This window comes from Vulpes lagopus, chromosome 23 (assembly GCF_018345385.1).
Source record: "Vulpes lagopus strain Blue_001 chromosome 23, ASM1834538v1, whole genome shotgun sequence".
In the NCBI taxonomy this organism is placed as follows: Eukaryota; Metazoa; Chordata; class Mammalia; order Carnivora; family Canidae; genus Vulpes; species Vulpes lagopus.
In genome coordinates this window covers 48,739,871-48,761,645 of record NC_054846.1, presented here as the reverse complement: position 1 = coordinate 48,761,645, position 21,775 = coordinate 48,739,871, and the positions used below count along the sequence as shown (strand labels likewise).

The 21,775-nt window shown below is 37.1% G+C and overlaps 1 protein-coding gene across 1 annotated transcript in view; it reads left to right on the top strand.

Annotated features, from left to right (window-relative positions):
* ZSWIM5 (zinc finger SWIM-type containing 5) overlaps positions 1-21,775 on the top strand; it is a 194,543-nt gene that overhangs the window by 105,699 nt on the left and 67,069 nt on the right. Inside the window, exon 2 of the mRNA XM_041738512.1 lies at positions 20,138-20,494. Within this exon, the coding sequence (XP_041594446.1) occupies positions 20,138-20,494 (357 nt within the window). The remainder of the gene's footprint in view (positions 1-20,137; positions 20,495-21,775) is intronic.

Sequence of the window (21,775 nt, the reverse complement as noted above, 5' to 3'; positions counted from 1 at the left end):
TATATCGCGTCTCATATTGTACTATACTTCATGCTGCCAGGCCTTGCTTTTGCATATGACATTCTGGTTCCTTTCCCTACTTTGGAGACCCTTTCGGAGACCCTTACCTGGCCCTCTCTTCAGCTTAGATTGGTTGTTTCACCTGTGTGTTCCATCTTACTCTGTACTACTTCTCATATTACTTATAAAATAATGTAGATTTTTTTGTTGTTGTTGTTCATCTTCTACTCACCTTTCAAGATTTAACTCAAATATCCCTACTTTCTGGAAGTCTTTCCTAAACCACAAACCTTCAGCCTGAACTAGGTATTTTTGCTCTGTCCTTCTATAATACCATTTGCTAATCTTTGTCATAACATTTATTCCCTCAACTATAAATGTTTACTTGTCTGTCTCTCCCAGTAGACACTGTTCCGTCTCAACTTAGTATCCTTGGTATTCAGCTTAGTATCTAGCAACAGTAAAGATTTAAATTATGTATGATAAATCACTTGGAATTGCTGCTGGAATATTATATTCATTCTGAGGTTGAAAATCACTTTTTTTCTCCAGCACAGTACAAAAAAAAATGAGAAAAAGAACTCACTGTGGCCACTACCCAAAATATGGTAGCCCTGCTGATCTGAGGTGTGTCCCTTTCAGTGTTCATTCTCTCAATTGATCATTAAATTTTAGCACTATTTCCCTAGATTATAGCCTATTTTTCTTTTTCTCTCCCAATTTTGCATTAGAAAAAAAAATTTAACGTGGCATAATGTTGTGGTACAGAGACTGGGATTCCACGATGTGGTCCTAGATCTTTGAGATAAAGAAAGAAACTTCTTTGGCTCTCATCTATGTGAACTTTGTAGATTTTTATCTTTCAGCAACCTCTCCAGTAAGAGTATTTTATTCTCCCTCTAGGATGACACTGCATTTCCTTACCTACAAAAAACAGCCCTCTTCTTCACCAGCATTCTTGGTCTTGCAAATCCCTGCATGACCACAGAGGAACTCTTGAATCTAGACCTGGATTATATGGGAGAAAGCTTCAGGTAGCTGTTTTCTCCTACAGGCTACTCAAAAGGCAAATTCGCTTTGTTTGACTCATAGAAGGAAGCTTTTCTTTTCTTGGTATATATACCTTCTGAGTTCTAGTCTGCTGTAATTCTGTGACCAGGCTAGAATAAATTGACCTTTGGTTCAGATGATGACTAATTTTGTTTTATACACAAATTTAAGTCAAGTTAAAAAAGAAAAATAAATTATATCACACAGTGAGAATCCATAAATGCATAATTCACAGTTTAGATATTCTAAAGATTTTCAGGGAGTCTTTCTTTAAAAAAAGCATACAAGTGGAAAAATACTTCATTTAGCAAATTTATCCCCTGCCTTTGGGGTTAGAGCAGCAAAGGAGTTAAAAGCCATGTAAGAGCAGCGCTCACAAGGAATTGCTGGCCAATTAATGGGATCTTACAGTAAGAATGTAATTTTGATTCAGAAAAGTTGCTGACCCTAGGGATTTTTTTCCTATGAAGAGGTGCTCCTTAGATCCAGTGTATGATGTGAATGTATTTAGAACCTTGAGTGAAGGCTTAATGAGAAAGTCTTTTATTTGATTGGTGTTTGTATGGAATCAGGTTACTCTAGAATGTGGAAAAATGGTTTTGCTCCAGTTTCTCAACAAAATGAAAAGCATTGTCCTAATTGAATTTGTTTTGACATTCTTGCCGCCCCACACAGGTCAAGTTGCAAGATGGAACAAAAGAAAAAAGCTAGAGGGTAATATGAGGCCTTGTCCAAAATGCTGTAAATGTTAGGAATGGCGTTCTTACGAGAGTATGAAATCTTTAAATAAAGAATGTTATGTGGAATATGCATTTATCTCCATATTAAAAAGGCCATGTTGGAAATAAAATGTCATGGAGTTAAGATCTCCTGAAAATGAGTCTTTTGATTGCTATAAGAATTTGATTACAGTTCATAGGATATTTATGCAGAAGCAAAAATATAGCATTTTTCTTTAGCTCATTTGAGGTTGTTAGACTTGGCTTTAAATGAGACGTCTTTAGATATTAGAATAAGGGAGCTTGTGACAGTTATAGTCAGAATGCTAATAACATGGTATGCCAGATACTGATATATATATTAACTCATTGAAGTATAATTTCATTATATTCTGATGACTTGATTGAGTGTCTTGGAGAAGTAGCCAGGAAATCATTTTCCTCTAGAAAAAAAGTATCTGGGTAATATTTTAATGCTTTAAAATAAACCTGAATGCTATTTTGAAGACTCTTGAAAATAAACATTTGATCACACAATATTGTAGTTGATCAAAAATAGCTATATGTATCCTTTTCCTTTCAAAAAGCAGCTTATGGTTTAGTTTTTATTTTCCCCCATTGATGTAGCCTACTGACTGTAATGGGGTAATTTCTGAAATCATTTTACAATTACATGTTGCCCTTTTCTCTCTCCAAATGAATAATCCAGGTGTTAATTATTAGCCTATAACATTCATTTTGGTAACATGTGTACCTCGTATTATGCACATTGTTTCTGGCAGACAACTGCATAAGGAGTACTGGTATATTTTTTCCTAGTCTGTGTTCAAATCTGTGAACTGAGGAGCATGCATCAGATCTGCAGTTCTGAATGGACTGGTTATCTATCAACGTACAAGACAACTTATGCTCTAAGTCTTAGGCTCCGGAGAGTGGTTGGGGAGAAATGAAATTACTATTTTTAAAGTGATTATATTTTATACATGTTAGATTTTTAAGTGAATTTTCCAGACAGTCTTCCTATTTAAGTTTTTCTCCATAAAGTGTTTCTAAAGTAAAAGAGAAATAACTCAATCTTCTAAAATATATTTAATCCCCTTATAGAGATCCAAGTAAGAGTACTGGAAAACTAAGTGAATGAATGCTTGGGTTTGGGAAGCCTCATTGTTCTTTAACTGTAGTTACTGGCACAGATGGACAGCAGAGACCATTGCCTGCTAAAACTGGTGCTGAGAAGGGCCTGTGGCTGCTCTTCAGAGGTTAATACAAGGAAAACCTCTTGATTTGCCAGAGGAGTCTGGGAGGGGAGCAGATGGCCACAAGGAGGGCCCCCCAGCTTACTCAGCTGCTCCAAGAAGCTTAGACTGACCTCTCTAATACAAACAAACCAAGTAGTTCTCAGAGTAATGGGGCATCATCATTTGTATTCTTGAATAACAATACTGCTCCTCACTTGCAGTCTCTCGCACCCTCACCCAGTGTGTGGGTGCCATCTGCTTCTTGTGAACTTATATAGGCCCTGGCCCTGGCCAGTTGGGATTGCTATTGAATGGTATCTCTGGGAAATGTGTTCTTTACAAATTACTTTCACGTGAGTCTGATAGGCATATAACTATTATTATGTCTATTTGCATAATTAAGAAACTGAGGCAAAGTGGAATTGAGGAATACTGGAATTAGAACTCAAGTACCCTGATTCCCTGATTCATATATCATAATATGAGTCCACAAAGCCATTGCAGTGCTCTTGGTTAGGCGGTAGTTATTATCCAGCTTTTGAATGGGCTTTCTGGAAAAGAAATTAGTTGTTTTGAGAATGTCACTTTCATCGTTTTAAGTGTTCTTGTGGCTACTATTTTGTCAGTTCACAGAAAGGAGGAAGAGTGCCTGCTGATACTGCTATGGCCTTCCAGGAGACAGGAATTAAGTGAGAAGGTCTAATTTATACTCTGCAGTTTCATCAAAACCTAATTTATTCAGGAGGAAAGCGTTCTCATTTAAAGGAGCTACCTAGTTTATATATCTCTGTGTGTGTGTGTATACACACACACACACACACTTAAAATGACTATAAGAAAAAATTATTCTTTCTGTAAACCTCAGCTCTCCTTTTCTCTGCCATTGGCTGAAACTACATTCATTTTCATGCATTAGCACCTGCTCATGGGTCTGGTGAATCAAAAGAGCAATGAGCAAAGTGGTTTTAATTGCCCAAGCTTTACTAGAGCCTTTCTTGCACTCAGAAACACAAAGACTTTGAGTGGTGTCAGAGGGCTATACTGAGAAGTGCTTTCCTTTAGAACTCTCAGCTGATAATTCACTCACTCACTGTGCAGAAACATTGTCTGTACAAATGAGTTCATGAGTCCATCTTCATTCCAACTGTGAAAGCATCACAGACCACTTGTCAGTTTTAGTTGCGTTGAACAATTAATTGCCCAGGAAACAGGGCAAACATCAGAATTTACTGACCTGTCATTAGTGCATCTTTGTAGAATTGTACTTGCATAGTCATATTTGATGTATTATAGTAGTTAAGACCACAGGTTCTAAAGCCAGACTACCTGTGTTCAAATTCCAACTTTACTTCTTATAGGCTGTGTGATCTTAGACAATTTCTTTACCTCTCTGAGCTTCAGTATCCTCTAAATGAATGTATCTTGTAGGGTTGTTTTGAGGATTTAGTTAATATCTGGAAAATAATTAGAACACTGGTACATAGTAAGTATCCAGTAATTATTAGCTAATAAAACTGCTCAAATTTTATATTTTTAAAAATGGGTTGAAAATTGGCAGAAGCATAACAGCTGTCCATTTGAGATATAAATATGAATTATGGAAATTATCTTGGTGCCTTACTATTTTTAGCATGGTGTAAATATTGTTACTGTGCTCAGCATCCCAGTAAAATTGTTTAATTATTGTCTGGTTTCTTTTTCTTTTTTTTTTTTTTTTTTTTGGTTGGGTACAGTATACTTTACTGATGGTACATAACAAGGTAGGGCTCCCCAAACCTCTCCTCTTCTTCAGGGGGGTCTAGGATGGAAACTGGAGGTAAGGAGATTCTCAGTGTGTTGGAGGATAAGTTGGGGCAGGGACTCCCCAGCAGCTAAGGGACTCTCTCTTCCTTTTACTCTCTGGAGCTATAGTCAGGGGGGCTCTTACTCCTTGGAGGCTATGTGGACCATAAAGTCCACCACCTAGTTGCTGTAGCTAAATTCATTGTCATATCAGGAAATGAGCTTGACAAAGTGGTCATTGAGAGGAATGCCAGACTTGGCATCAAAATGGAAGAGTGGGGGCGGGGGGTGGGGGTGACTGGTTGGCGGGCACTGAGGGGGGCACTTGACGGGATGAGCACTGGGTGTTATTCTGTGTGTTGGCAAATTGAACACCAATAAAAAATAAATTTATTATTTAAAAAAATGGAAGAGTGGGTGTCACTGTTAAAGTTACAGGAGACAACCTGGTCCTCAGTATACACCAGAATGCCCTTGAGGGGGCTGTCTGATGCCTGCTTCACCAACCTTCTTGATGTTGTCGTATTTGGCAGCTTTCTGCAGGTGGTAGGTCAGATCCACAACTGACACGTTGGGAGTAGGGACATGGAAGGCCATGCCAGTGAGCTTCCCATTCAGCTCAGGGATGACCTTACCTACAGCCTTGGCACCACCATTGGAAAGAGGGACGATGTTTTGGGCAGCCCCTCGGCCGTCACACCTCAGCTAGAGGGGCCGTCAGTAGTCTTCTGGGTGGCAGTAATGGCATGGACGGTAGTCATGGGTCTCTCCATGATGCTGAAGTTGTCATGGATGACCTTGGCCAGAGGGGCCAAGCAGTTGGTGGTGCAGGAGGCATTGCTGATAATCTTGAAGGAGTTGTCATACTTCTCATAGTTCACACCCATCACAAACACATGGGAGCATCAGCAAAAGGAGTGGAGATGATGACCCTCTTGTCCTCACCCTTCAAATGAACCCCAGCTTTCTCCACGGTGGCGAAGACCCCAGTGGACTCCACAACATACTCAGCACCAGCATCACCCCATTTGATGTTGGTGGAATCTTGCTCCTGGAAGATGGAGATTGATAAAGTTTCTCTTTCTCAGCCTTGACAGTGCTGTGGAATTTGCCGTGGGTGGAATCATACTGGAACATGTACACCATGTAGTTGAGGTCAATGAAGAGGTCGTTGATGGTGACACTATCCACTTTGCCAGAGTTATAAGCAGCCCTGGTGTCCAGATGCCCAATATGGCCAAATCTGTTCACTCCAGTCTTCATTTAGGCAGGAGATTGTTAGGATCTTGAGCTGAGGCAGTGTTAGAAGAGTTAGGGGGAGGAGCTAGAATGGAGAGATATTCAGGAAGCAGAATCCACAGGATTTTGTGACCTCTTGAATACAGAGCAGAGGGAGGAGTTGGGATGAATCCCAGAGCCATGACTCTTGCCTGCTTCTCCCAGTCTCAACACCTGCCACTTTACCTCTTCCTGTTGGCTCTCCAGTTGCTAGCCTTCTTTCTTTTCTTTGAATATTCCATGTTACTCCATCCTTAGTACCTTTAGCCTTAGTATAACCTTTTTCTTCCTCCTACCTCAGCACTTCTGCATATATGTTTTTGTTTGTTTGTTTGTTTTGGTTTTTTTTTTTTGCTACCTGGAATACTCTTTACCACTCTTCTAGTCATTCCCCATCTTTATACCTAATTAATTCTTATTTATTCTATAAAATTTTGCTCAAAATGTTATTTCCTCAAAGAAATCCCTTGCCCTAAATAAGGTCTGGTCTTCATATTATATGCTATCCTGTCATCCTGTAACTTTTCTTTCATACCACTTACCACAATTAGAATTAAATTACTTCTGGACTTAATCATTTAATATCTGTCTTTCCAGCTAGAATATAAATGCCATAAGGTCAGATATTATTTGGTCTTTTCATGTGTTTATTCTCGGTACCTAACACATAGTAGATGTTAAATAATTACTAGTTGAATGGATGAATTGACCTTGATTTAAGATTTACTTTTTAAAAAGAGAGAGAGAGAGAGATTAACATCTTTATGTGTTTTGGCTCTTTGAATTTCTTATAATCTCTGAAGGAAAGATGTATGCTATAGGTTACCAAATTAAATCTGACCAGAGAGGCCAAATATTGCATATTCTCTACCATTTGTCTCTGTTAGGATTCCATATTTCTATCAGTTTGGTAATTATCATAGTAGCTGAGTATATGTAAACAAAAGATGAAAATTGGATTAGAATGATTTTGCAGCGTTAAAAAAAACTTTAAAAATTTTTAAGAAGCAGTACCAAACATTACTCTGATTTTCCTAAACTAGGAAAATTAGGTTGATGTTTGAGCACATTCTAATAGAAATATAGACCTCCTAGGTTCAATTCGTAACTCTGCCTCTCACTGGCTGTGTAAATTTAGGCAAGTTAATTAATTTCTCTAAGCCTCAGGTTTCTTTACCTACCAAAAAATAGAGATAATAATAGTATTAAACACACAACATTATGGTTAGAATTAAATGAAATAGTGCTTGTAGGATGTCTTAGGGTCTAGCACGTGGTAAGTACTCAAAAACTGTTAGTAATTAAAAATTATTTTCTTTTTTGACCAAAAGAAGCAATTTGGCTGTATTTAAGAAGTATATTAACTTGAAGGAATCCTTTACTAGTTTATTTTTTATAGTTTTTAAAGCACAAGATGTTTCAGAATATAAAGTTATGGTCATTTTAATTTCTGTTATTGTGACTGTAATCATGCAATGAAGTTGGGTCAAATTGTGTAACTTTTCTGAGTCTGTTCCTCATCTGTGAAATGAGTATCTCTTAATATCTATGAGTATCTCTTAATATCTGATTCTGGGTAAAATCTCTCTCTTGTAAACAAGATTATAAACTCCATTGGCATAAATGTTAAAGCACCTTCATTTAATATGATTGAATTCAGCATTAGGGCAACAGGTAGAGTTTCATATGAAGGTGATATTTGAACTAAGCCATGAAGAACATAGGATTCCTTATTTGGGGAAGGGAAACTTTATTTATATTTTCCACAAGTGGAAAACTGGTCTTTGGTACTTTCTGATTAGTCCAAGCTGGTGTCCAGCCCATGCCCTAGATTCTTCAGCCTTGATTCTGGAAAATAAAATTATTAAGTAAACAATTTCAGTCATTTCCATTTCCTCTGGGTCACTATTTGGTTTAGAAGACAGAAGAATAAGAACTCTTTTAATCCATGAGCCATTCGTGTATTGTTAACCGTTCTTGTTAATCATCAGGTTCTCAGAGTTCTTGCTGCATATTTAAGCATGGCAAGCTCTAGCAAGGACCACCTGCGAATAACTTGGTTGTTAGGAGCCTATGGGGCCATTTCTGCAAACTTTTTGAGACTTGCCCCATTCTACAGTTGGCAATTGGAACATGTTGAAGCAAGGGAAATTGAGATATCAGAGCCATTGTGATATGAATGGAGAAGGGACTGTGATACAGTTTTATTCTTAAATTTCTAATCAGTGTGAAGACCAAGTGGGAAAGATATCTCAGCCACAGAACAAAAAGTTGGAATGAAATCTCTCTTTTTCTCAAGGCAAAGCTTACTTTGTGATTTAGGGATAGTCTTGGGGGGAGTATGTAATGCTTGCAAAATGAAACAAAAACTCCTTGAAAGTATTTGGTACATTATTCAGGGCTTGCTCAGTGTTAAAGCACTTGATGTTTTTTTTGTTTTTGTTTTTGTTTCTCCTTCTGTATGAAGTGATAAGGCCACCAGGGGAACAGCTGCCTGATTGTTTTCTTCAAAAAGCCAGGTCTCATCTCCCAGACCTACCATCCCTGACTGCTTTGCACCAAAAATATATGCTGTATGAAGGAAGGAAATATTGGGAGTTTGACCATTATGGCCTTCTGGAGCCACTAGTGAAGCAAATGTATATTGATTGTTTCCCTGTGTGTGTTTGCCTCTGCCTTCTCCCACCAGTCCATCCATTATCTTAATCATTCTAAGACCACAATTGATAAAAGAGTTTTTAAAAGCCAGTAGTTCTTGGACATTTGAATATTTGATAAGCAGGATGATTTCATAATATATGCATATTCTTTTTGTATTTTAGAAAAATGTGATTGAAGGATCATCACAAATATGATGTTCTCTAAAGTAGTTATTTTTCCCATGAATTCTAAGCAATTTTTGTGGTTGTCATTTCTGTCATTTTTTTTAAAGCCCACCATGTTCTAGATGCTGAATTTGGCACTTTACATGTTTCTTTCCTCATTTTACAGATGGGAGTGTTAAGAGAGAAGGTGAGAGAGTCAAAATTGAAATAAAAAATAAAGCCACTCTAATGAAATAATTGATTGAGACAATGATCATCAATGACTACTAAAACTATTAGGTAGAAAGTTGACAAGGAACTTTATAATGGATGGATCAGGCTCACAACACCTGAATGCACTGATCAATCCTAAGAGCACAAAAAGAAAAATAATCAGGCATTATGTACCTCCTGATGTGATATATTAGAAAGTATGCAGCCCAACCTATGAAGTAATTTTACCCAAAACTCTGAATCTGGTCAAGTCACTCTAGAGCTAACTTCCTATTTTTCAGTAAATAATTGGGTGGAGGGAGGAAGAGGAGGAGAGGGACTTACAGCTTAAGAGACAAATCAACCAAATATAATGGCTAGACTTTGTATCCTGACTTGAACAAACTTCCTGTTTTTGTTTGTTGTTTGAGAGGCTTTTAAAAGTCACTTGTGGCAATCTGAACACTGGATATTTGATTTTAAGGAATTACTATTCATTCTAAATTCTTATTTTTTAGAAATGTATACAGAGGTATATAGCAATGAAATTATGTTTCTGGGATTTACTTTAATATAATCCATTGGAGAGGATAGAGAAGGAGTTGGGAAAGGGTAAAGATTAACCAGTGTATGTCTCTGAAAATTATTAAAGCTAAGTAATAGAAACATGGGGTCTCATTACACTAAGCGCTCTCTACTTATTTGTTTGAAAATGTTCAAATTAAAGAGTTAAAAAGTAAAAACTCAGAGCATACAGTGGCTATTCAGTAAATACATGCTGGATTCAGTAGAGATTTTGAGGCTTCTGCATGTTTGCTTATATCAGCAGATTATTGATGGACACGTTTATGGCAGTTAGGTTTGCAAGGGGAAAGAAACACTACACTGAACCTATCTCAGGAGTAATTAAACTTAAAGTTACTAGGTTACAATAAGACACAAAGTACAAATATGTGAAACTGGCTTTCAGTTTACATTCTAAGCAGTTTACATTCTAAGAGATATGAAGGAAAAAAAGAACTCAGAGCAAGGAAGCTTCCACAGAGCCACTCACAAACTTCTGCCTTTCAAATGGGCTTAGGCCTGGAGCATGACCAAAGATTTGGGCCTGGAGTCCAAAGATTTACCAAACTCAAATGAACATGTTCCCAAGAGTATCATGGGCTTTAATCAAAGCCTCTAGGAAGTCATGTCTGACTGCTTTTAAAAAATATTTTGTAGGGCAGCCCTAGTGGCTCGGCAGTTTAGCGCCACCTTCAGCCCAGGGCATGATCCTGGAGTCCTGGGATTGAGTCCCATGTCAGGCTCCCTGCATGGAGCCTGCTTCTGCCTCTGCCTGTGTCTCTGCCTCTCTCTCTCTCTTTCTGTGTCTCTCATGAATAAATAAAATCTTTTAAAAAAAGTATTTTGTAGAAAGTTTCTGAGTTGTTTAACTTTGACCTACTGTGGAGACCACTGGAATCTAAATTGATACTTAACATTTTGTCTCTAATTCCAGATTAACAAAGAGGGTTCAAACCATTACCTATGCTATAAAAACTGAATTTCTAGAATTTCATTAGCCTGAAAGTTATTTTCTAATAATGTTTCTAGTTGTGTTGTTCTGTGATTTATGTAAATGTGGTATTGATTGCCATGCAACACAATATTATATACAGAGGCAGTGCAGTGTAATAGTTAAAGAGAATGTTGAGGGCAGCCTGGATCGCTCAGCAGTTTAGCGCCGCCTTCAGCCCAGGGTCTGATACTGGAGAACCAGGATTGAGTCCCACATCAGGCTCCCTGCATGGAGCCTGCTACTCCCTCTGTCTGTGTCTCTGCCTCTCTCTCTCTCTCTCTCTCTCTCCCTGTATCTAAACAAAATCTAAATAAATAAAATAAAAATAAAATAAATAAATAAAAAATAAATAAAAATAAAACAAAATCTAAAAATATAATATATAATAAAAATAAATAAAATTAAATTAAAAATAAATAATAAATAAAATTTAAAAATAAAATAAAATAAAAATTAAAAAAATCGTAGTAATCAGAGTTTTCCATAACAGAATCAGGATAGATGTATATACACACACACATGGATATATGTATATGTGTGTGTGTATGATTTATTTCAAGGAATGTGTCTACACAATTATGGGAGCTGGCAAGTCTGAAATCTGTAGGGCAGGCCAGAAGTTTGAAAATTCTTGGGCAGGATCTGATTCTGCAGTCTTGAGGCAGAATTTCTTCTTTCCCAGAAAAACCTTAATTTTATTCATAAGGCCTTTTAACTGATTGGATGAGGTCTATCCACATTATTGAGGATAATTTCCTTTATTTAAAGTCAACTGATTGTATATGTTAACCACATCTACAAAATACCTCTACAGCAACACCTAGATTAGTATTTGATTGAATGATGGAGTCCTATAGCCTAATCAAATTGACACATAAAACTTAGATCATACCTACTATCAGATTCATAAGAATTGTGAAAATTTAATGAGTTAATGGCATTTAAAGCACTTAGAATAGGGACTAACACATAGGAGCCACTCATGAAAGTTAGCTATTATTATATACTCTTTAAACCTCAAAAGTAACCTGGTTTAGGAAAGATAATAAATTCGGTGATAGTCACTATAAAATCAATTAGTATTCTCATTAGAATGAATCTTGGAGGTCTTTTAAGCCAGACTTTCATTTTAAAAACATGGATGCTGAGGTCCAACCTCTTTTTCATATAGCCAGAGTGATTTTTATTTTGATAGTGATGAACACACACAGAGCCCTGCCATAGTGGGGCTTATAGCTTAATAAGATACTCATTGTTTCTGTCCCAGATCTCATCAATATTCTTATTCATTTTTATGCAGGAAAGGAATTAGAGATTTGGGTTCAGAGACTGTGCTGTAGGCCAGGTGCCCCAAAACATTGAACTGATGAAGTAGAAATGTTTATACTCACCTTTTAGATTCAGAAGCTTAGAACCCAAGTTCTTCCTACATTGACATCACTATCATATTTGAAATTTTAAAGTTACTTTTTCATTTGGACCTGTCATTTCTCATAGATGTACTAAATTCTTCTGAGTAGCCTAAGTGAAATTAAGAGTGTACTTTTTTAGCAGCTGGTTTTCAATCACTGTGAAAACTTGGCCATTGGGGAAGTTCTCTCTGATGCTCTTCACACAGAGACTCATTAACAAAAATTACATAAAAGCATGAATAATAAGCTTATAGGACATTTTATAATTTTATAAACCACTTTTGAGAGATGGCAAGTATTATTATCCCCACTTTACTCAGGAGGAAGCTAAAGCTCAGAGTTGTAAAGTCTCCTAAGACAACATAGTTAATAGCAAATGCTGACTGCCTAATCCCAGTATAATATGCTCTCTGCTATATAACTCCACTGACCATGTCCCATGAATATAGTTCTGGAAAAAGAGCTGCTTTTCAACTCTGCAGTTCTTTTCTGTAGTTCTAAAATGAAAGCAGTCTTGGAGATATTCTCAAAACAGGCACTGGGAACAGGGTACACTACTTGGCAAGGCAGTACAGGACCTCTTCTGTATAAGGCCATTACTCTAAAGAATAGGAGACATAGCTGATTTTCCTAACACACAGAAAAAGGCACAGAGATTTAGACAAAATGAAAAGACAGAAAAATTTATCCCAAATGAAAGAACAGGATAAGGTCATGGACAAGAATCTAAGGGGGAAAAAACATAAGTAACATGCCTGATAAATAATTTAAGGTAATAATCATAAAGATACTCACTAAACTTGAGAAAAGAGTGGAGGACATCAGTAAAACCTTAACACAGAGATAAGGAATAACATAGCAGAGAGAAATGTGCTTGATGGAATGAACAGCAGGCTGGAAGAAGTAGGGGAAGGACTTAATGACCTAGAAGACAGAGTAACGGAAAGTAATCAAGCTGAATGAAGGAGAGAAAAAACAATTATCCAAAACGAGAACAATTATCCACACTTACAAACGAGAATATGATGGTGACTCCATCAAACATAAACACATTTGTATTATAGGAGAAGAAGAAGGAGAAGGACATATTATAATTAAATTAGCAAAATATAGTGATAAGAAAATGCTAAAAAGCAGTAAGATAAGGGCACCTGGGTAGCTCAATCAGTTAAGTGTCTGACTCTTGATTTCGTCTAAGTCATAATCTCAGGGTCATGGAATCAAGCCCTGTGTCAGGGTCCATGCTCAGCATGGAGTCCACTTGTTTCTCTCCCTCTGTTCCTCCCCCTTCTCTGCCTCTCTCTCTCTCTCTCTCTCTCTCTCTCTCCTCTCAAATCAATAAAATTTTAAAAATAATAATAATGAAAAACAGCAAGATAAAAGAAGACAGTTACATACAAAGGAAACCCCCACAAAGATCTCAGCAGATTTTTCAACAAAAAAACTTTCCAAACCAGAAAGGGTAGCATGATGTAATCAAAGTGGTGAATGGGAAGAACTTACAGCTAAGAATATTCTATCCAGCAAAGCTGTCATTCAGACTAGAAGGAGAGATAGAGTTTCCCAGACAAAAACTAAAGGAGTTCATGACCTCTAAACTAGCCCTGCAAGAAATATTAAAGGGAACTCTGAGTAGAAAGGAAAGATTTACAAGTGACAGTATGATGGTAGGAAACACAAAAGCAGTAAAAATTAATAATTCTGTAAAAAATCAGTCAAGGAACTCACAAAACGATGTGTATACCTAAAATCTGGGGAGGAGAAGAGTAAAGAATGGGTTCAAACTTAAATGATCATCAATTTAGTATAGACTGCAATATATGGAAGAGGTTATATGCAAACTGGTAACCATGTGTCAAAAGCCACCGATAAATATGCAAAGAATAAAGAGAAAGAAATTCAAATATGTTACTGAAGAAAAACAGAAAACCATGAAACAGAGGAAGACAAGAAAGCATCAGAGAAAATCTTTAGAACAACTGCAAAACAAATAATAAAATAACAATAAATACATATCTACCAATAATTATTTTTTTAAGTAGGCTCCATTCCCATCCTGGGCCTAACAGGGGACCCTAATTCATGACCCCAAGATCAAAACCTGAGCTGATATTAAGAGTCAGACTTAAGCTACTGAGCCACCCCCAGGCATCCCAATCAGTAATTACTTTGACTATAAATGAACTAAATGCTCCAATCAAAAGATAGAGGGTGATAGAATGGATTAAAAAAACAAGACCCATCTATACACTGCCTACAAGAGACTCCTTTTAGACCTAAAGACACCTGCAGATTGAAAGGGGATAGAGAAATATCTATCATGCAAATGGATGTCAAAAGGAAGCCAAAGTGGCAGTATTTCTATCAGACGAAAAAGACTTTAAAGCAAAGACTGTAACAAGAGTCAAAGAAGGATACCATATCATAATAAAAAGGGCAATCCAACAAGAAGATACAACAATTCTAAATATTTATGGACACAACATAGGAGCCCCCAAATACACAAGATAGTTAAGAACAAACATAAAGGAACTAATCAATAATAATACAATAGCAGTAGAGGACTTTAACACCACACTTAACAGCAATGGACGGATCATCTAAACAGAAATTCAGTAAGGAAACAATGGCTTTGAATGACACAGTGAACCAGATGGATTTAACAGATATATTCAGAACATTTCAGTCCAGAATAGCAGAATACACATTCTTTTCAAGTGCATATGGAACATTCTCCAGAATAGATCACATAGTAGGCCACAAAACAAGCTTCAGTAAATTCAAAAGGATCCAAGTCATACCATGTATCTTTTCTGACCACAATGCTATGAAACTAGAAGTCAACCACAAGAAAAAATTTGGAAAGGCAACAAATACATGGAGGTTGAATAACATGCTGCTGAACAATGAATAGTTCAACCAGGAAATAAAAGAAGAAATTACAAAGTACATGGAACAAATGAAAATGAAAACAACAATTCAAAACTTTTGGGACACAGCAAAAGCAGTTCTAAGAGGGAAGTTTATAGCAATACAGGCCTACCCCAGGAAGCAAGAAAAACCTCTAATATAGAACCTAACCTTACATCTAAAGGAACTAAAATAACAACAACAACAACAACAAATGAAACTAAAATCAGCCAAAGAAAAGAAAAAATAAAGATTAGAGCAGAAATAAATGATTTAGAAACTAAAAAACATAGAACACAGCAATGAAACCAGGAGCTGTTTCTTTGGGAAAAAAAAATCAATAAAATTGACAAACCTCTAGTCAGTCTTATCAAGAAAAAGGGGAAAAACCCAAATAAATGAAAGCACAAATGAGAGAAGAGAAATAACAACAAACACCATGGAAATAAAATTGTAAGAGAATATTATGAAAAACTACCTGCCAACAAATTGGACAATCTATAAGAAATGGGTAGATTCCAGAACCATATAATCTAACAAAAGTGAAACAGAAGAAATAAAAAACTTGAGCAGGCTGATTACAAGCAAAGAAATTGAATTGGTAGTCCGAATACTGCCAGCAAACCGAAGTCCAGGACTAGATGGCTTCACAGGTGAATTCTATGAAACATTTAAGGAGTACCAGGGTGGCTCAGTCAGTTAAGCATCTGGCTTCAGCTCAGGTCATGATCCTAGGGTCCTGGGATCTAGCCCCACATTGGTAGCCGCGATCAGCAGGGAGTCTACTTCTCCCTTTCCCTCTGCCCCTCCCCCTTGTTATCTCTTTCTCAAAATAAATAAATAAAATCTTTTTTTAAAGGTAAAAAGCATTTAAAGAAGAGCTAATGCCTATTCTCAAACTATTCCAAAAAATAGATAAGGAAGGAAAACTTCCAAATTTATTCTGTGAGGCCAGCATTATCCTGATACCAAAACCTGACTAAGACACCACTAGAAAAGAGAACTACGGGGCAATGTATCTGATGAACATAGATGGAAAAATCCTCAAGAAAATACTAGCAAACTACATCCAACAATACATTAAAGAAATCATTCACCACAATTCAGTGGGATTTCCTCCTAGGTTGCAAGGATGGTTCAATATTCACAAATCAATCAATGTGATACATTATATTAAGAGAAAGAATAAAAAGCATATGACCATTTCAACAGATGCAGTAAAGACATTTGACAAAGTACAACATCCATTTGTGATAAAGCTCTCAACAAAGTAAGTTTAGAGGGAACATACCTCAACATTTGAATAACCCATAGCTAACATCATCCTCAGTGGGGAAAAACTGAGAGCCTTTCCCCTAAGATCAGGAACAAGATAAGGATGTTCACTCTCACCATTACTATTTAACATAGTACTGGAAGTCTTAGCCTCAGCAGTCAGACAACAAAAAGAAATAAAAGGCATCCAAATCAGCAAGGAAGAAGTCAGATATTCACTATTTGCAGACAACATGATATTCCCCATAGAAAACCCAAAAGATTCCACCACAAAATTGCTAGAATTCATACATGAATTCAGCAAAGTTGCAGGATATAAAATCAATATGCAGAAATCTGTTGCATTTCTATATACACATAATGAAGCAGTAGGAAAAGAAATCAAGTTATTGATCCCATTTACAACTGCATCAAAAACCGTAAGATATCTAGGAATAACCTTAACCAAAGAAGTAAAACATCTGTACTCTGAAAACTATGAAACACTTAGGAAAGCAGTTGAAGACACACACAAAAATGAACAGACATTCCATGCTCATGGATCGGAAAAAAAAACATTGTCAAGATGTCTATACTACCCCAAAGGAATCTACACATTTAATGCAAACCCTATCAAAATACCACCAGTATTTTTCACAGAGGTACAACAGACAATCCTAAAATTTGTGTAGAACCACATAAGACGGAATCCCTGGGTGGCGCAGCGGTTTGGCGCCTGCCTTTGGCCCAGGGCGCGATCCTGGAGACCCGGGATCGAATCCCACGTCGGGCTCCCGGTGCATGGAGCCTGCTTCTTCCTCTGCCTGTGTCTCTGCCTCTCTCTCTCTCTGTGACTATCATAAATAAATAAAAATAAATCTTAAAAAAAAAAAAAAAAAAGAACCACATAAGACCCTGATAGCTAAGCAGTCCTGAAAAAGAAAAGAAAATCTGGAAGCATCATGATTCTGGACTTCAAGCAATGTTACAAAACTGTAGTCATCAAGACAATATTGTACTGGCACAAAAACAGACACATAGATCAATGGAACAAAAAAGAAAACCCAGAAATGGGCCCTCAATTATATGGTAACTAATCTTTGACAAAGCAGGAAAGAATACCCAATGGGGAAAAAAAAATACAGTCTCCTCAACAAATTGTGTTGGGAAAACTGGAGAGCAATATGAAGAAGAATGAAACTGGACCACTTTCTTTAACTATACACAAAAATAAATTCAAAATGGATGAAAGGGCCAAATGTGAATCAGGAAACTGTCAACATCCTAGAGAACACAGGCAGCAACCTCTTTGACCATGGCCATAGCAAATTCTTTTTTTTTTTTTTTTTTTTTTTTTTTTTTTTTTTTTTAGCAAATTCTTACTAGACATGTCTCTGGAGGTAAGGGAAACAAAAGCAAAAATGAACTATTGGGACTTCATCAAGATAAAAAGCTGCACAGCAAAGGAAACAATCAGCAAAACTATAAGGCAGCCTATGGAATGGGAGAAGATATTTGCAAATGATGTATCTGAAGAAGGATTAGTATCTAAAATCTATAAGGAACTTACCAAGCTCAACATCCAAAAAAGAATCCAGTTTAAAAAATCTTCAGAAGATATGAATAGACATTTTTCCAAACATCATACACGTGGCTAACAGACAAATAAAAAAATTTTTTTTAAATTTTTATTTATTTATGATAGTCATACAGAGAGAGACAGAGAGAGAGGCAGAGACACAGGCAGAGGGAGAAGCAGGCTCCATGCACCGGGAGCCTGATGTGGGATTCGATCCTGGGTCTCCAGGATCGCGCCCTGGGCCAAAGGCAGGCGCCAAACCGCTGCGCCACCCAGGGATCCCGACAAATAAAAAAATTTTCAGCATTACTCATCATCAGGAAAATACAAATGAAAACCACAATGAGATACCACTTCACACCTATTAGAGTGGCTAAACAATACAAGAAACAACAGGTGTTGGTGAGGATAGAAAGAAAGAGGAACCCTCTTGAACTATTGGTGGAAATGCAAACTGGTGTAGCCATTCTAAAAACAATATGGAGGGCAACCCTGGTGGTGCAGCGGTTTAGTGCTGCCTGCAGCCTGGGGTGTGATCCTGGAGACCCAGGATCGAGTCCTACATCGGGCTCCCTGCAGGGAGTCTGCTTCTCCCTCTGCCTGTGTCTCCGCCTCTCTCTCTCTCTCTCTCTCTCTCTCTCTCTCTCTCTCTCTCTCTCTGTGTGTCTTAATAAATAAATAAAATCTTTTTTAAAAAAATAAATAAAAACAATATGGAGGTTCCTTAAAGAGTTAAAAATAGCAGTGCCCTACAACCCAGCAATTGCACTACTAGGTATTTATCCAAAGGATACACCCCAATAGCAACAATGTCCACAATAGCCAAACTATGGAAAGAGCCCAAATGTCTATCAATAGATGAATGGATAAAGAAGATGTGATACACACACACACACACACACACACACACACAGAGTGGACTTACTCAACCTCAAAAAGAATGAAATCTTGCCATTTGCAATGATGTGGATGGAACTAGAGAGTGTTATGCTAAGTTAAAATACATCACTCAGAGAAAGACAAATACCATATGATTTCACTCATATGTGGAATTTAAGAAACAAAACAGATGATATGAGAAGGGAAGATTTAAAAAAAAGAGAAACACGATAAGACACTCTTAATGATAGAGAACAAAGTGAGGATTGATGGAAGGAGGTGGGTAGGGAATGGGCTAGGTGGGTCATGGGTAATTAAGGAGGGCACTTGTTATGATGAGCACTGGGTGTTTTTTGTAAATCCTATTCCTGAAACCAATATTGCGCTGTATATTAACTAGAATTTAAATAAACATTTGAAAAGAAAAACATTTTTAAAAATAAGGAACATAATACCAACTTCATATTACGATAAATTATTAAAACCACTCAATACAGTTCTGCTACATGATAGGTGCTTTACAAATATTTGATATTCTTTTCCTTTTTCTGTTAATATCCCTAAGCCTAGGGTCTTCTGATACTTAAGGTCTCATTAAACTTTGATTTGAATGACTGAATTATTCCTACATTTCAAAACTATCAGTGCTATGTGCTAGTGAGTAGAGGGGTAACACTGCATAGTGTCATTGCACTAAGCTGTGCTTTCTGTATTTTATGAGGTTTCTTGCCTTTTAGGTATTCCACATGGCCACCATTTTGAAATTGTATGTTTTGAGGAAGAAATGTCCATATCCTCCATGGCCTTTTCTTGTCTTTGTCATGGCGTTTTTTTGGTTTCTCTTGCATTTATAGCACTTACCTTAATCTAGATTGTACTGATGTTATTTGTAGACTTGTCTTTGCCCCCAAAGAGCTTAAAATCTACCTTAGAGGTTCTAACTTATTTGGGGTTTGTTTTTAACCTTTTGAGACTATAATGAAAGCTTTGAACCATTACCCCTTCCCCTGAGCAAATGTACGTATGTACATATGTACATATAAGAGTTTTCGGGATCCCTGGGTGGCGCAGCGGTTTGGCGCCTGCCTTTGGCCCGGGGCGCGATCCTGGAGACCTGGGATCGAATCCCACATCGGGCTTCCGGTGCATGGAGCCTGCTTCTCCCTCTGCCTATGTCTCTGCCTTTCTCTCTCTGTGTGTGACTATCATAAATTAAAAAAAAAAAAAAAAGTTTTCATAATTAGTTCAGGAGGTTGGACTCCAGTGTAAGGACTCTTTTTCTCAATATTGTATTCCTTAAGAGCTGTATCTTCGTTTCATTGACCTTTTATTATGGTAGAGCCTACTACATAGATAGAAGGTACTCAGTAAAAATGTTTCTGAATTAATTGAAATGCAAAATGAAAATCTTCAAGTTTCCTACTACAGAATCTCTAATCACACTTTTTTTTGTTTCCTTAGGCTTCCATCTCAGTGGCACAGTAACTGAGGCAGCTACTACTTCTGAACCAGCAGTGACTTACAAAGTTGCAATCAGTTTTGATAGATGCAAAATTACTTCAGTGACATGTGGCTGTGGGAACAAAGACATATTCTACTGTGCTCATGTGGTAGCACTCTCACTCTACAGGATCCGTAAACCAGACCAAGTCAAATTGCGTCTTCCTATCTCAGAAACCCTTTTCCAGATGAATAGGGACCAGTTACAAAAGTTTATTCAATATTTAATTACGGCACACCACACTGAAGTTCTTCCTACTGCACAGAAACTGGCAGATGAGATTCTTTCCTCCAACTCAGAAATCAACCAAGTGAATGGTAATTATACAACATTTTTATTGCTAAAAACCTACTTTGTTGCTTTTTTGCATATTTAGAGGTTGAAATTTGCAGGAGGGGGGATATTTTGCAATTGCAATCATTTATTTTTAATGAATCAATTCTATCCAAACAACTATTTAACTCTTAGTTTCTTTCTTTCTTTCTTTTTTAAGATTTTATTTATTCATGAGAGACACACAGAGAGAGGCAGAGACACAGGCAGAGGGAGAAGCAGGCTCCATGCAGGAAGCCTGATGCGGGATTTGATCCTGGGACTCCAGGATCATGCCCTGGGCCAAAGGCAGGAGCCAAACCGCTGAGCCACCCAGGGATCCCCTAATTTTTAGTTTCTTAAAGCAGTCTAGTTGTCTGCCTTATAAAGGTTTTGGCAAAAAAAAAGGACAGAGAATGTTAGAGTTATATATTGATCTAGTTTATGGACTTTATTTGTCCATATAATCCTGTCCCCAGGAGCCTGGAATATTCAGGAGTGAGAGAAAGCCTAAAATAAGGCTTTCTCTCATTTGATGTCATTTGATGAAATTAGATGGATATGACAATTCCCTTAACATTTTAGAATCCCACATAACATGAGAGTTATTTTAAATAGCATCTGTTAACATTGTGCTTATGTGCTATGTGTGATGGAAGAGTACATGGATGGAGAAAGATATTATGCTCACTTATTTGTTCAACAAGTATATATTTGAGTACCTGCTTTGTGCAAGCAGTAGTGCTGATTGTTGCATGCATAAAACAGACATGCTTCCTGCCTTCAAGTGGCTTAAAAATCTAGTAGAAAAGATAGCTAAGTTTGAAACAAATGCTTTTTTTTTTTTTTAATGAAGCCAGGTTGTAAAGGAAACTAATCATAGGAAAATTTATCATAGGAAACTAAAGAATAAGGGATTCCTGGGTGGCTCAGCGGTTTAGCGCCTGCCTTTGGCCTAGGGCGCAATCCTGGAGTCCCGGGATCAAGTCCCGCGTCGGGCTCCCTGTGTGGAGCCTGCCTCTCCCTCTGCCTGTGTCTCTGCCTCTCTCTCTCTCTCTCTCTCTCTCTCTCTCAGTCTATCATAAATAAATAAATAAATCTTAAAAAAAAAAAAAGGAAACTAAAGAATTTTGAGAAGACATTTTGTTTGTTAGATCCTATACTGTTCCAGGCACCACCGAAGGGTCTCTGAATATGTTAATTCATTTAGCTTTCAAAACTAGTCTGTGAAGTAAGTGTTTTAACTATTCCCATTTTATAAATAAGGAAATTATTTATAACCCAGG